The following is a 15,253-nucleotide window of genomic DNA, read 5'->3' on the forward strand; positions in this document are numbered from 1 at the left end:
TCTCTAAAATAATAACATTCTGGCAACATAAAAAATCTAACTTGCAGCTGAAAATGTTTTAAGAACCGTAGGGCATAATGTTCTAACAATGTTATCAAAAACATTTTAAGAATGTTTTTAGAGAACGTTATCCTACCTTTCAGAAGAACATTCTGGGAACCAAAATAAAAGCTTCTGGCGAAAATGTTTTAAGAACAGTAGGGCATAATGTTCTAACAATGTTATCAAAAACATTTTAAGAATGTTTTTAGAGAACGTTACCCTACCTTTCAGAAGAACATTCTGGGAACCAAAATAAAAACTTCTGCTGAAAACATTTTAAGAATATTAGGGCATAATGTTCTAACAATGTTTTCAAAAACATTTTAAGAAGGTTATCACCAAACATTTTAAGAATGTTTTTAGAGAGCGTTATCCTACCTTTCAGAAGAACATTCTGGGAACCAAACAAAAACTTCCCGCTGAAAACGTTTTAAGAATAGGAGGGCATAATGTTCCAACAATGTTATCACCAAACATTTTAAGAATGTTTTTAGAGAACGTTATCCTACCTTTCAGAAGAACGTTCTGGGAACCAAACAAAAACTTCCCGCTGAAAACCTTCCTAGAACAATGACTGTAACATTCTCAGAATGTTTTTAGAACCAAAGATTTCTAGCTGGGATAGCTACCTTTACGTAGCCAAGAAGGCGGTTGTTAAGTGTGAGAATTGTCCAGCTTTGCATTTTGCCATATTTCGCCTTTGGATGCACTCAAAACAGCAAGTGTAAGTACAGAAGTATGTGATTTTGAGAAGCATAATAAATAGCAGTACAATGAAAACCTCTGTTCTCAAACCCACACAACAATCATGGATTATAATCTAGGCCCTTTAGGTGTATGAGAGTTTGTTAGAGGCTGTTTTAGTAAAGGTTGGCAACCATTTACTTCAATTCATCAAGACTTTCCTTTTTTAAGCATGAAGGAAAAATGTTTTCTTTAAGAATGAAATGAGACAGGGTTAGCATCTGATATACACATAACTTTGAAAATGACCTTAAAGCTTTCAGTTGTGTTTGATGTGGTGTTACCAGTGGTTACTGGTGGTGTTTTATAACTACAGTTGGAAAGACACCCACCACTGGGGGCTGTGTCATGACTGTCAGTGGCTTCTCTGAATCACCAAGAACAACAATGGGCGTTCCTGTTGACAGCACTGACAAAGTGTCACATTGTATTAAGAAAGGTTAAAGACAATCATTGAGTGTTTACCATCACACTGACAGAAGGCTGTTGCTCACAGTCAGGGTTTTGGAGATGTGCTGCCTCTCACTGGCCGCAGTATGAGCCTGTTAGCCTCAGCTCCACTTCCATTTTTCAACTGAAAAAAACTAGAAAATATTTTATTTATTCGACACACCTGTGATTGCTTCACAATAAAATACATCCTGGGGTCTGCACGTTTTATACTATTAATGGGAAGCAGCAGTGGTAGTTATTTTATTGTTTGCAACAGCAGCAACTTCGTACAGTATGCTGATGTAGGAGAGCGAACAGTAAATATTAATCAGATATCAGTGGGATCATTTCAATATGATAGGCGAGTCACAGATCCCTCCAGTAACAATGAACTCTAGTATACGAACAAATAATGACTGAATGGAAAAAAGTTATTTTTATCTTAACATTCAGGTTAAGTTGTACTTGGGGAAAAAAATACAAAAATCCCCCTGCAGACTTTAAAATTAGGGCCGGGACTCGATTAAAAAAATTAATCTTATTAATTACAGGCTTTGTAATTAATTAATCGCAATTAATCGCATTTTTAATCACATATAAATATTTGACCTGAAAACAGTGAGAAGCAATTTTTTTCACATGGATTTTAGTATACCACTCATAGTATACATAAGCTTAAGCAACAAAACATTGTTTTATTTTTTTCAAGGATGTACTTAACCAAGACCAACAGAAAAGTGAAATTTTTGCCATAAAGTGTAGCAATAGCATATTTAGGAATATAGTACATTTCAGAGATTCAGGTAGCCTATAGGTAGGTAGACCTTCTGTAAACTATAACACTTTGTTTTTTAAGTATAACACAATACTTTCAAGTACATTCAGAACATTGGAAACCCTGACTATTAGAAAACATCTCTCTGTTGCTTCAGAGGCCATAACAGACTTTGTTGATTTAAAAAATCTAATCAATTTCAGTCCAACTCTCTCAATAACCTTGGCCAAAACAATAAACAGTTCAACATAAAGTGCCAGTTGCACCAACAACATAATAAATAGTTCAACATAAAGTGTACTGTACCATTTAAAATAAAATAAAAAAGTGCCAGTGATTGACCTCAATCCCTCCTATTCTTCCAATATCCTGATGAAAAATAAAATCTCTCGGTTGCATAGGCCACTGTTTGATCAACGCTAATTGGGTGTGGGTCCTTGTACTCCGAGTTGGGCTAACGTCCGCGCTAGCTTCCACGCTAGCTGCTATATGTTTTGCATTGAGGTGATACTTGAGGCTCGATGTGCTGCGGTGATATGCGAATTCCTTTTTGCATAATTTGCCAACAACTGTGCTCTTATTGACGCTTCCATCCGTCCGTTTTTTAAAACAAAATGTCCCATCCACGGGGCCAACCAAAGCGGTCTCATCAGCTTCTTCGTTCATGTTTGACTATTGTTCACTGTGGTTTGTTGTTGTTTGAAGTCATGAACGTTAGTTAGTGCTCCAGTATAATCGGTACCCCTGAAACTCATCCAGTGAGAAACGTTCCGCGGTGCAAAAATAAATAATAATAATTTTTAAACGCGTTAATTTTTGTGTAATTAATTAATCTTAATTAACGCGTTAAAGTCCCGGCCCTATTTAAAATGAACCATGGAATGGAGAGAAGTAATTGGGCGGAAGATGTGAGGATCAGATCATAGACAGTAATTGGTGTTAGTCCATGAATCAATAATTTATAGAAACCAATAAAAGAGACTTTTGAATTTGAAGGGAGTCTACAGGGAGATGTCATCTCTATAGACAACTAACTAAAGGTGAGCCCAGGCCGAGTGACAGATAATATCAGAAAGACACAAAACTCTACAGTTTCCACCAGAGAGAACCACATTTAATTTTGCAGTTGATAGAAAATGGAAAAAATTCAAACTGAGAACAGAGTTGGCTTGTATAGAAATAAATGAATGTCAGACGTTGATTTTATACTGATTTACCTGCAAGGCTTAAAAAAATATTGTTTTAAAATGGCCGTTAATGGAAATTAATTGTGCACTCCAAGCTGGTCATTGTCATCACAGCTCATATGAGAAATTAAATGGAAAGTCATATTTTCAAGTTAGTTTTCGATTTAGAAGAAATGTGCATTATTTTGAGTGTAAAAGTTCATTCTTGACCTTTTATGTTGGTCAGTTTTGACCGCCTCAGGGACCACTAAAATGTATATTCATCTAATTTTAATGTATTTTTTCATTTATTTTACCCACTCATTTATGCTCCTAAAGTGAAAACTCAGAGTGAAACTGGTGACCTTGAACAATCGAATATTTATAGTAAATACGTTCATAGATAGAAGCACATTTGTATGATTTGAACAATGAAAATCTAAAAACGCTTGCAAGTATAACTGCAAGTACATAAGCATATTAATTCACACATTCATGCATTAAAACCAACGCACACCAATACTTGACCTCCGTAGGAACTCTTATGGCGCGTTTCCACTGCAGGCCTCGCTCGGCCTCACTCGGCCTCGCTCGGTTTGGTTAGGCCTTATTAGGCGGGGCTCACTTTAATGCTGCGCTTCCATTACAGTTTAGGAGCTGGGGCAGTAACTATAGTAACGTAGTGTAGGCGGAGCCATGACATCATCTTCAATGAGCACCCGTAAGCACCCCAGAAAAAACAACATCAGCCATGAGCTGTTTGCACTCATGCTCCTCATATCTGTTCAGAAACTAGACAAAAGTTAAACAAGTATAAACCGCAGACTGTCTGTGTCATGGCGAATACAGTCGCTGGTTTATTTATGTCTGTATAGGCCGTTGTGAGTGTGGACGGTCGGAGCATATAGCCTATATAGCGTTAGCTTAGCCGATCTCCATTTAGACAACAAATCAAATCAAGTTTTATTTATATAGCACATTTTTAAACGATTTTTGGTCGAGCCAAAGTGCTGTACATATAATAAAAATACCCTACAGTAAAGACACTTTACAGCAAATACTATAGCACAGTTTGTGCAGAATATCAGTATGAGAAAACGACACCCTCTGTCCTTAGACCCTCACATCGTACAATGAAAAACCTCCGGAGAAAAACCCACAGTTTAAAGGGGAAAATGGGAGAAAACCTCAGGGAGAGCAACAGAGGAGGGATCCCTCTCCGAGGACGGACAGACGTGCAATAGATGCCGTGTGTAAATCGAAGAGATAATACATTTTACAGCGTAGGTAGAACAAATGTTTGGAAATGCATGAGTCTATAATAAGAAGATCACGCATTTTAAAAGGTTTTTCGTCTGCCGTCTGTCTGCAGACTTGTCAAAGCACTAATTCATGGTTTTTACTAACCGGTATCAGTATGTTGTTACTTCGGCATCATTTTGAAACGTGTATTACAATTAAATCACGGTCAAATATGTTCATCTTGTTGTAGTTGTAGCCCCCTTGACAGCGATTCTCTCTCTATTTTAGCAAACTCAGCCCGACTCAGCCCTGTTTGTTGGCCTCGATAGAACCACGATTTAGTCGGGCCAGAAAAAAGGTGAAAAAGCAGCTCCAGGCCAAAACTAGGCCAAGTGGAAGCGCAACCAAAAACGGGCCCCACACGGCTCGGCACGCTTAAAGCGAGCTCCGCGCTGCAGTGGAAACGCGCCATTAGCCTCCCAGGGCAAAAACTATGAGAATAAAACAATAGAGCAGTTATTGTGATTTTTGCTTCAACTTTCATGTCACTATCATCCAATCCTGCCTTTCTTCTGTCCAGCCAATCGACTTTGAGCTGACCCGCTCCTTCATGCTGACGGTGGAGGCAGAGAACGAGGTCCCGCTGGCCCGTGGCATGCACCTGCCTCGTCAGTCCACGGCAACCGTCTCCGTACGAATCCTGGACATCAACGAGAGTCCAGAGTTCAGCCCCAACCCGAAGTCCATCAAACTAGAGGAGGGTCTGCCTGCGGGGTCCCTGCTTACCACTTTCACAGCTCAAGACCCCGACCGCTTCCTGAGACAAACTATCCGGTAGGTCCACAGATGGAGGCTCTGACTTTAAAGGCTTTCATTTGAGTTAGATAGTAAGTTATACAGGGTTCCAGCTGTGGGTCAAAATGTAATTATATTTAATTAATGAGTAAAATTAAAAGGTGTAATTTAATTACATGTTTAATGCATTCATTTAATTTAACTATAGAAAGGTTCAGCAGGTCTAAGTAGAGTCCTGAATGGATCTTTCACTACCTTTTGATAAGAGGAGCCTTTGAATATGTATAGCCTCTTTATATTTGAAATTAGCCTTGCACTTATTAAAATCCTTTCTGAAGTCCCTGTCAATGACTGTTATCGACATAGAATGCTTGAAAGTAAATTAGATTTTTCATTATGTGTATAGTGCCACCTCTGACTCAGTCACCATATTGTTTTTCTATTCACAGAGTGCACATCTTCATGTAGCTGGAACACTGTGATTAGATAAAGGTCAGAATTAGCATAAAGACTTTTCTGAGGCTGCAAGACTTGTCATAGCCCATTCTTGACTTTTATTAGGAAATCATTTGTGCTGGCCGAATCTCAAATCTTCATTACCTTTGTACATTTGTTTAAGTTGGATGTCAAAACCTGTGGAACTTCTTTTCAAATGTCGAAAGTTTGAGAAAGTTCCAAATCTGAAAATCCTTTTTTTGTATTTTTATAAAGGATCAAAGTTCTTGAGCTCAGTGTTAAATGAAAGCAGTTGTTGTATCTACCTGCTGAGATGTCACATCCACTTTACTAATGATCATATCAAGAATATAGTGTGGAAATCTGAGAAAAAAGAACATCATTATTGGTAGTGATTTTAGACCATAATGAGCCCTCTAGGGTTTCAATATCTACTTTTGACATGTATGGCTGATTGATATTGAACATAACTATGTAAGCTGCCTAGCTAGATATTGCATTTAAAATGTAAAGCTGCTTTTAAATAATCTAATCATTTCTGTTGGTGGACTAATTGTCTCTTTATTATACAACATATTAAAACAGAGATAATTATACTCTACACTAAGCTGTATCCGTCTTTACTTAAGCCCGTGTCACACTGTCCCGAAATGTACACCAGATGGGACACACGATAAAGGAAATGTTCAAATTTGGCTCTGATCGTAACAATATCGGGCCGTTCGTGAGGGCATCTTAAGCCATCGTATGACCACCGGTGGAGTTTCTCAGGCTCCGGCAGCAACTTCGTGAGCGTTGGCAAAATCTTTGGCATGCCAAGAAATTGCTGAAGGACCTTGCGAAGGTTCATTTTCGTGTTGAATTTGTATGTCCATTTTGCCCTTCGTAAGGCCATCGCGAGGGCGTCTTGACAAATCGTGTCATCTTCGTCTTTACTTCTTGTGATCATCGTTGCCATCGGGCATTTTTCGCCTCAATACGAAGGAAACAAGAAGCTGCCCAATTGTCTTAGGAAGGCAACACGACTACGTGAAGCCCTCACAATGCCGTTGTGTAGCCATCGTATTATAGTACGATGACATCGAGATGGGACCACGGTGTCGGCGAAGACAGCCGAATTTGAGTAGCTCAAGCGTTTCCCATGTGTCACGGTAACGTGGACATATAAAAGGCCAGCCTCAGAGCATCTTCCTCATTCAGCCCTGAGCAACTCTACAGAGCAGAGTCGTGTGTAACTCCCTTTCTTTCTTTCCCCTTTCTCCTCTGCTTTCCTCTTCTGAGTTCTGTATTTACCAGCCAACTTCTTCCGTCTGCCTCTCCCTGCCTTGGGTGGCATGTTAAAGTTGAATTAAAGTTGAATTTACTGTGTGTTCTGCTCCCAATAATCTCCGATCAGCAATTTAATTTCCCACGTGTGGCCGACGATTTTATACCATCGGGAGGTCACGTGGCGCCTTCGTGAACTAGTTTGAACGCATCGTACTCAATAAGATGCCGTCTAGCCATTCTGTGGCCTTCGTGTGTCCTGCGGGTATAAACTACTATAAAAATGTACATCTTCGTGTTGCCTTTGTGTGTGGTTCGGGTGCCATCGTGTGGCCTTCTGTAGGCATCATACTTGCTTCGGCTGTTGCTTGGCTGTTGACCAAGTTCGGGGCCATCTTTGTGCGAAATTCACAATTCCATATTCGTGTGTCCATCTGGTATCAATTTCGGGACAGCCAGCCTTATTGCTTGACTTGCTTTTGACTTCAGATAAATGTTCAATAGTGGACTGAAAAACCTTGTCTGTTTGACCCTAAAACTACTTGTTTGTCTTAAAGAATGTTTTAGAAAGTTGTCCAGTGATATTTTCACTTAAATATGAACTGTGATTTCAACTCCCCTCAACTCTGCAAAGGATAAAGGGGTATCGACAAATGTTAGTTGGTTGGTTGGTTGGTGGGTAGATTGGTTGGTTGGTTCGTCAATGGGTTGATTAATTTGTGGATTATTCCTGAATTTTGTGGGTTGGTTGTGGGTTGATTTGTGGATGGATTGGTTAATTGGTTAGTTAAGGGGTTGATTGTTAGGTAGATTTGTTTGTTTAGTTTGCTTGGTGGCTTGGTTCGTTTGTTGGTTAGCTGGTTGGCAAGGTATATGGGTTGATTGGTGGGTAGTTTGGTTAGTTAATTTGTTCATTGGTTGGGGGATTATTTGGTGGTTTGTCTGGTTCGTCAGGCAAAGTTTGAGACCGGTAGCAAGATGTTGGGAAAGGTGTCAACCCTGTCTTAGAAGCAAATGCTCTAAGCCAGTGGTTCCCAACCTGGGGGGCGTAGGGGGGGCGCCAGGCCTCAGATGATTTGAGGCCAAATATCTATTTAGACTTTTTATTAATTTTTTTACATATAATTGTAACGCAATACATGATTGTCACTAAAAGCCTTGCCTCTAAATTACAATAAAATATAAAAAATAATTGATTAATTAATTTGAAGACAAATTCAAGTTAGTACTGTAGCTAATAAAGGCATACAAAGACAGAAATGTATAATTCTTTCTTTAATATAAATGTTTCTTCTGCCTGTAAAGTGTCAAAAACAGGCTTTTCTGGATAAGCGCAATTTTAAGACATAGTCATTGTCCATGCCGGTTTCAGTTGGATTATTTGTCACAGTTGCTCCGATCAGATCGGTCTCCTCCATTTTGTAGATTATTTACGACTTTTGAATCCACAAAAATACATCGGTAAAATCCTGCTTACTTTGAGCATGTGTTTTAAACAGTTTAATCCTTTTGTGAATTGTTTCCACTTACGCCGTCCTTTAATTTCTTCATACAGCAGGAATACAAATGAATTAATCCTGAGTCCAATAACCATCAAAGTCACTCCAATAGTGCTCCTTAATTACGCTTTCATCCTCCTTTAACAAAATACTTCACATTCATCCAGTTTGTGACAGTAGTTGTAGCATTTTTGAGACTTTTAAACTTTAATTACCGCTGTTGTCCCGCCCCCCCCCTTGTGTGTGTTGGGGGGGGGGGGGGGGGCGCAACTTCCAACAGGAGTCATGTGGGGGTGCTCTTGGGAAAAAAGGTTGGGAACCCCTGCTCTAAGCAGTCTGTCAAGTGCTTCGACAAAATGTAATGGTCATCGCTATTTCGGCCCTGCTGGTCTTGGTTGCACAAACGCTTATATTTATTGAAGCTGAATGATTCAGTTCCTGTTGATAGTGGAGGAGGGTAATATAAGCAAAGGCAATATGAGAATAACTAGCAAGGCGAAGGCAACATGCGTTAGTGTTTGCTATTGGCAGCTCAGATTCTTAAAGATCTATGCCGATCATTTAATCCTATAATGAACCTTAAGAATGATTTCAGTGTGTGGAAGTTTCCCTCTCCTAATGAGCAGGAGTTTTAGGTTTTCTTTGTTGAGATACTCCTTCAGTGACCATATTAAACTATGCAGTTTAATTTGCAGCAAGGTAAAGTTTTGCTTCCTCATTGGAAGCGATGGCAGCATGCTGTTCTCATTGGCAGCCCCATTCTGAGATAAACTCTGTTTATATGCCTGGACTTTCTTTCTACAAACATCTTGATTGGAGGAAATGTATGTCTTTCCCTGCCACTGCGGCACTTAGCCACCGACAACCAGACTGAGCGCAGAGCCTGCAGGACGGCAGCTTTTTTGTCCCCTGCCTTCTTTTATTTTACATCCCACTATTTGTTTCTAAATGTGGAGCTCAAGTCTTTGTAGCCTAGCAACAGCCATTGGTGGAGGCATACTTTGATTACAAAAAATTGCACTCACTATAAAGCGAGTGTATTGTGCACTGTAGTGCGAATCAGAGAGAGCATTTGGGTGTTTGATTTGTTCATTTGTGTCGCTGTTGTTGGGGCTGCTCCTACATTTATTCATAACTGCGCCTTTCTTTTCTTTATCCCACCTATTCAAAATAAAACAAATGTACAATCTTTCCTATTCATGAGAGTTTATTGTGGCGTATTGAAAGATGTGCTCGCCTTTGTGCTATTTTACTGTTTATTCATAATATTTCACAACTGTTAAGCTATTGCTGCTGCTATTGCTGCTGTTACAGCATTGCAGATGTGGAAGTACGAGTACATTCTGCTAGACAAATACATTTCATCAGCAAGTCAAGGGGATTTGCAAAGCTTTATGCTGCTTATGGGTTGTTAACAAGTCTCGAACACACATATTTTAACCAACAAACATATTAGAATGTAAGTTAAAGGTAGAAACATTTCCAATGAGAATAAATGGATGAATTGTGTTTGCCTGGTGAGAGTTCTGCAGCCTCCATATATCAGCTTCCCAGTAGCTGCTTGGCCCGGGGACAGGGACGCAGATAAAGAAGCCTCTCTGTGCTGCCTTCTCATGCCGCCTCTCTCCCTCTGCATCCAGGTACTCCAAGATGCACGACCCTGCCAACTGGCTGGAGATCGACCCTGTTAACGGTCGGATTTCCACCATCGCCATCCTCGACCGAGAGTCTCCTTACGTCAAAAACAACCTGTACAACGTTACCTTCATGGCCTCTGATAACGGTGAGACAACATTGTTGTGCAGTAACCCCCCCCCCCCCCCACAAACACACACACACACACACACACACACACACACACACACACACACACACACACACACACACACACACACACACACACACACACACACACACACACACACACACACGCAAGCACACACACACACACACACACACACACACACACACACACACACACACACACACACACACACACACACACACACACACACACACACTCCTTTGTTCTCTGTGCTTCCATAATCGGTGGTGCTTGTTTTACTGTCTAGCTAGCCTCTGCAGATGAGAGCAGTGTGACTTGGAAACTGTAGCTTGTGAAGCTCAAAGCTCATCCTCAGTACAAACACAGTGCCTTGGTGATTCATCACTTTTTTTTCAGTCCAACGTTTCAAAAATGATTTAATCTTTCAACGATTATGGAAAGAAGACACTCAAGAGAAAATGATTATTGTGCCGCATTTGCAATGAAGCTCTTGTGTTGTCGTGTGTCGTGCCCCCCATTTCCTTCACAGCAGTGCACTCCCCCCCTCCCTCCCCAGTGTTTCATATTGTTTCATTTGTCCTGTCACAGTTTTATAAATTACAGAAAATAAATGATAAATGCTACTTCGGATCACACCGTTAAACAGCAATGCAGCTAAAAGTGAAAAGGTACAATGCTAGTTATTTAGAAATATAATAAATAATTGCACTCATCACTATTTTATTACTTATTATTATTATACAATTATATAATAGATATATTCATTTCCAAGCATTTGGCTCCTTCCAAGAGAAAATAAAATAGTTATTTACAATATGTATTAAGTATTGCAGAGTTACATCATGATGTCACAACACTGTAGTTGGACAACAAGGCTGTGTCACACATCCCAGTTAAATACAACATTTTAGGCTTAGTTTGTTTTCCAACTTATCATGACTCAAGCCTGAAGTAAAGCTCTTATTTCACATAATAGAAAGAGGAAGAGTTCTTCTCTAGACAACAGATTGTGCTGTCTACCTTTAATTACATTTCAATTCTTTATTCCCGCAATCAAATGTCTCGATCGGGGAGGATTACGCAGACACAGTACACCCATTGATTTCTAATTGAGCTTTTTTCCTGGCTACTGAGTACATCATTCCCAATGTCTTGCTCTTGTCTTGGTCAAAATTGTGCTTTATAGCCATGGTAAAAAGGATTCTCTGTTTAGAGTGGAAAATTGTTCAAGAGGAATGTCACTCAGCGGCTCTCTCCATCCACTCTGCACCCTCTCCATATAGAGACCCCGCTGTGCCTAAGTGACTGTCTTTGCACATTTCCGTCCAGCACACACACACTTGCTGATAAAAAACACACTGAGTACAAACACACGCAGGCTTTTGCTAAAGGTTACAAGTATGCAGTTTCTTAGCCGTGACCATATGGGTACCGGTCACTAACTATTACTGAGCATGCTTCACTTTATGCTGTGACCATGAACAATACAGAGAATGTGCATTCACTTCCAAGTGATGTAGTATCCACGTCACTGTAATAATATGCAAGCTGAATGAATGTACACACTCTTCAGTCAGCTCCATGCATTCATTTTCCAGTAACTACTCTCTTGATTATTCTGCATATGGTGCATCCAACAATCTACTGAGAATGATTGTGCTGTATAATTCTGACATAAGGCGTACTGAAATTAAACATTCCCTTAAAGCAGGGGTCAGGAACCTTTTTGACTGGGAGAGCCATAAAAGCCAAATATTTCCAAATATATTTCATTGAGAGCCATATAGTATTTTTAACGTATAATAAATTACATATGTCTTACTTTTAATGCAACTTCTGGTGCTGCATGGTTTTGCTGATGGCCTAGTAGTCTGGTTCATACGTGGTGAGGTTGAGCTTCATGCAGGCGTTGAGGCTTCCATCAGTTAAACGTGAGCGTAGGTTGGTCTTAATGTTCCTCATATGCGAGAATGACTGCTCACATGCATATGTAGAGCCAAACATGGTCAATACGGCAATACTCACACGCTGCATTGTGTGGTATGTCACAGGAAGCTCGTTCCAAGTTTTAAGAATCAGCTGGTCTTCAGGTTGAAGATTTTTCATTTCTGTCCACTTGTGTTCCCTCGCCAGCTCTGCTCGCTGTCGCGCAAGACTTTCCAACTCTCCATTAAGTGACTTGAACTTACTCATCCACATGTCTGATGCCTTCAGGTTAGCAACTTCCAGCTCAAAGTCTCCGATAGAGACCCCGGGGATGCATGTCAGGTCGATTTTGTCCACTGCACACTCATGTGGATGAGTGATGAACTTGAAAAGACCAGTGCGCGCACGAAATTCTCCAAAACGTGCTTTGAATGACTGCAGGAGATTGGACGTAAAGCCAGCTAGCTGCTGGAGATCCAGATGTTGAGTGGAGTCACTTGCTAAGCATGCATCTCTAAATTGTTGCAGTCTTTCAAAGTGCAGAAGACGACCTGTTTCAATGTCCCTGAGAAAGACTTCCAGCTTGCTTTCAAATGCAAACACTGCTTGTTGAAGGGATGAGATTGTATTTCCAATACCTTGCATTTTCACATTGAGCTGGTTCAGATGGCCAGTTATGTCCACGAGATAGTGAAACTGCAGGAGCCAGTCAGTGTTGTCTAGCTCATGATGCTTGACGCCTTTCATTTCAAGAAAAGTCCGGATTTCACTCAGGCAAGCTGCAAAACGGCTGAGCACCTTCCCCCTTGACAACCAACGCACGTTGCTGTGTAAAAGCAGACCGGGATAATGATTCCCAACTTCTTCTAACAGAGCTTTAAACTGGCGATCATTTAAAGCTCGGGCAACAATAAAGTTGACCACTCGAATGACCAGCGACATCACCTCACCAAGCTCCTGGCCACACGTCTGAGCGCAAAGCACCTCCTGGTGCAGGATGCAATGAAAACTTAGGATGGCTTTTTTTTCATGTTCACGGAGAAGCGCTACAAATCCTTTGTTCTTCCCAAACATACAGGGTGCACCATCAGTACAGACAGAAATAAGTTTATCCATCGGTAGTTTTTTTTCTTTAGCAAACTCCATAAAAGACGTGAATAAATCCTCTCCTCTTGTTGTCCCTTTCATTGGCAAAACAGCCAAGCTTTCTTCACGCAGTGTGTCACCTGCAGCATACCTGGCAATTATACTGCACTGAGATAGATGGCTAACGTCTGTTGACTCATCTAACGCGAGAGAAAAGTATGTCCCGGCGTTTATGTCCTAAATTTGTGTTTCCTCGACTTGATTTGCCATCATGATGCTACGATCGTGCACAGTTCTTGCTGACAGGGGCATGTCTTTTATTTGTTTGATTATCTTGTCTTTATTTGGGAAGTCATCAAACAGTTCATTGGCCACATCAAGCATGAATGTTTTGGCATACTCGCCATCTGTGAATGGCTTTCCATTCCTTACTATTGCCAAAGCATCCGCAAAGCTAGCGGAATTCCCGTCACCTTGCTTGGTCCACACACGTAGTTGGTGCTGACTCGTCTGCACTCTCCGCTGTAGCTCCTGGCATGCCCTTTTCCTGCTGTCCCCCGCTGGATATTTCGATGCAAATGAAGCATGGTGCGACGTGCGTATCGAAGTGCCGCTTTATATTTGACCATTTCATCAATGCATTTTATCATTGCATATTAGATATACCGCAGATCCTGCTCTCTCCACAAATGCAAATTCCTCTGTCCACGCAGCCTGGAATGCACGGTAATCATCGTCTTTTTTTCTTTTCGCCATCTTTTCTGTTACAAGGGTTGAAGCGGATAAACTAGTTGGCTATCTGATCAAATTGATTTCTTCACCTTTACAATGACCCGGACATGCTCGCGAGCCATTGGTTCCCGACTCGACCCACGGGTGACCCGTGACCCGTTAAATGTATCTTCAAAACAAATTTCTGTTTACTTTAAAATTACACAGTATTATTAAGAAATATCACAAGTATTTTAAAATCAGTTCCAAACTGATTTTTTTTTTTTTTTTTTTTCAACTCAAAATTGTCTGGGAGCCATATGCCGTCACCGGAAGAGCCATATATGGCTCGCGAGCCATAGGTTCCCGACCGCTGCCTTAAAGGATAGATTTGTTGATAATCAGTTTTTAACTTTCAACAAAGATTCAAACCAAAGCACAGTGTGTGTGTGTCTTAATGTTCTCTGACTTCCCTACAGATGCTGTGGTTTAGTATATAATTTAATTATACATTTTAATTGTTCAATGTGGGAAACATTTGAATTTTGAATGTCTTTACAGACCTCCAGAAAAGCATCACCTGAAAAGGCAGATGTGGTTACATTTAGAACAGGGGTCGGCAACCAGTGGTGGCACGCGGGACCGTAACCAGTGGCGCACTAAGAATAAGTGTGCAAAATATTTATATTGTATTTTCGGATCCTGAACGAGACCGCCGGCCGAGCGCGTCTCCCCCTGCAGAAGGAAGCCATGCAAGCAACGAACTCAGCGCAGAAGGATAACTTCTAGGCCCCGCTCTCTTTAACTCCAGTCGACTTTCTGCTGCTTTCCTCCATGGGGAAATGACCAGGGGTGTAGCGGGTGTAACTTCACACATTGCAGTACCCATAAGGAGCTGTTCATGCCGCAGTTTTTGCGTGGCTGTGTCTTTTGTTGAAAGCCCAGTGGCGATCTGCTCATCTCTCATCGAAAATAGCCGTTGGCCGTTGACGACCGGCACCACCTTTTATTTATTTAACTGTGTTTAAACTGCATCATGTAAATTGTAAATATGCACAATATACATCAAAGCAAATTCCCTGTAAATGCAAAAACAGGATTCTGGTCTTTTACATACATTGCATTACATTACAGATACATATCTAAGTTTAGGGTTAGGTATCTTGCCCAACATGTTGAATGCATGGGGTGGAATTGAACTAATGATCCTCTGAATGGTAGTTCAGTGCATTAATCCCCTGAGCCAGTGTCATCCAGATATTGGTGTGAAGTGGAATTTATTCATAGATTTAATTCACTTGGGCTGACTAGCATCACTGATGGCTTC

The 15,253-nt window shown here is 40.7% G+C and overlaps 1 protein-coding gene across 2 annotated transcripts in view; it reads left to right on the forward strand.

Moving 5' to 3' along the window:
• Positions 1–15,253, forward strand: part of LOC307031495 (cadherin-2-like) — a 140,990-nt gene that overhangs the window by 91,584 nt on the left and 34,153 nt on the right. For both annotated transcript variants that reach the window (XM_079668651.1, XM_079668652.1), the window contains 2 exons: positions 4,982–5,235; positions 10,058–10,200. In XM_079668651.1, the coding sequence (XP_079524777.1) occupies positions 4,982–5,235; positions 10,058–10,200 (397 nt within the window). The remainder of the gene's footprint in view (positions 1–4,981; positions 5,236–10,057; positions 10,201–15,253) is intronic.

The sequence above is a fragment of the Notothenia rossii genome (assembly GCF_949606895.1).
Source record: "Notothenia rossii genome assembly, chromosome: 1".
NCBI lineage: Eukaryota > Metazoa > Chordata > Actinopteri > Perciformes > Nototheniidae > Notothenia > Notothenia rossii.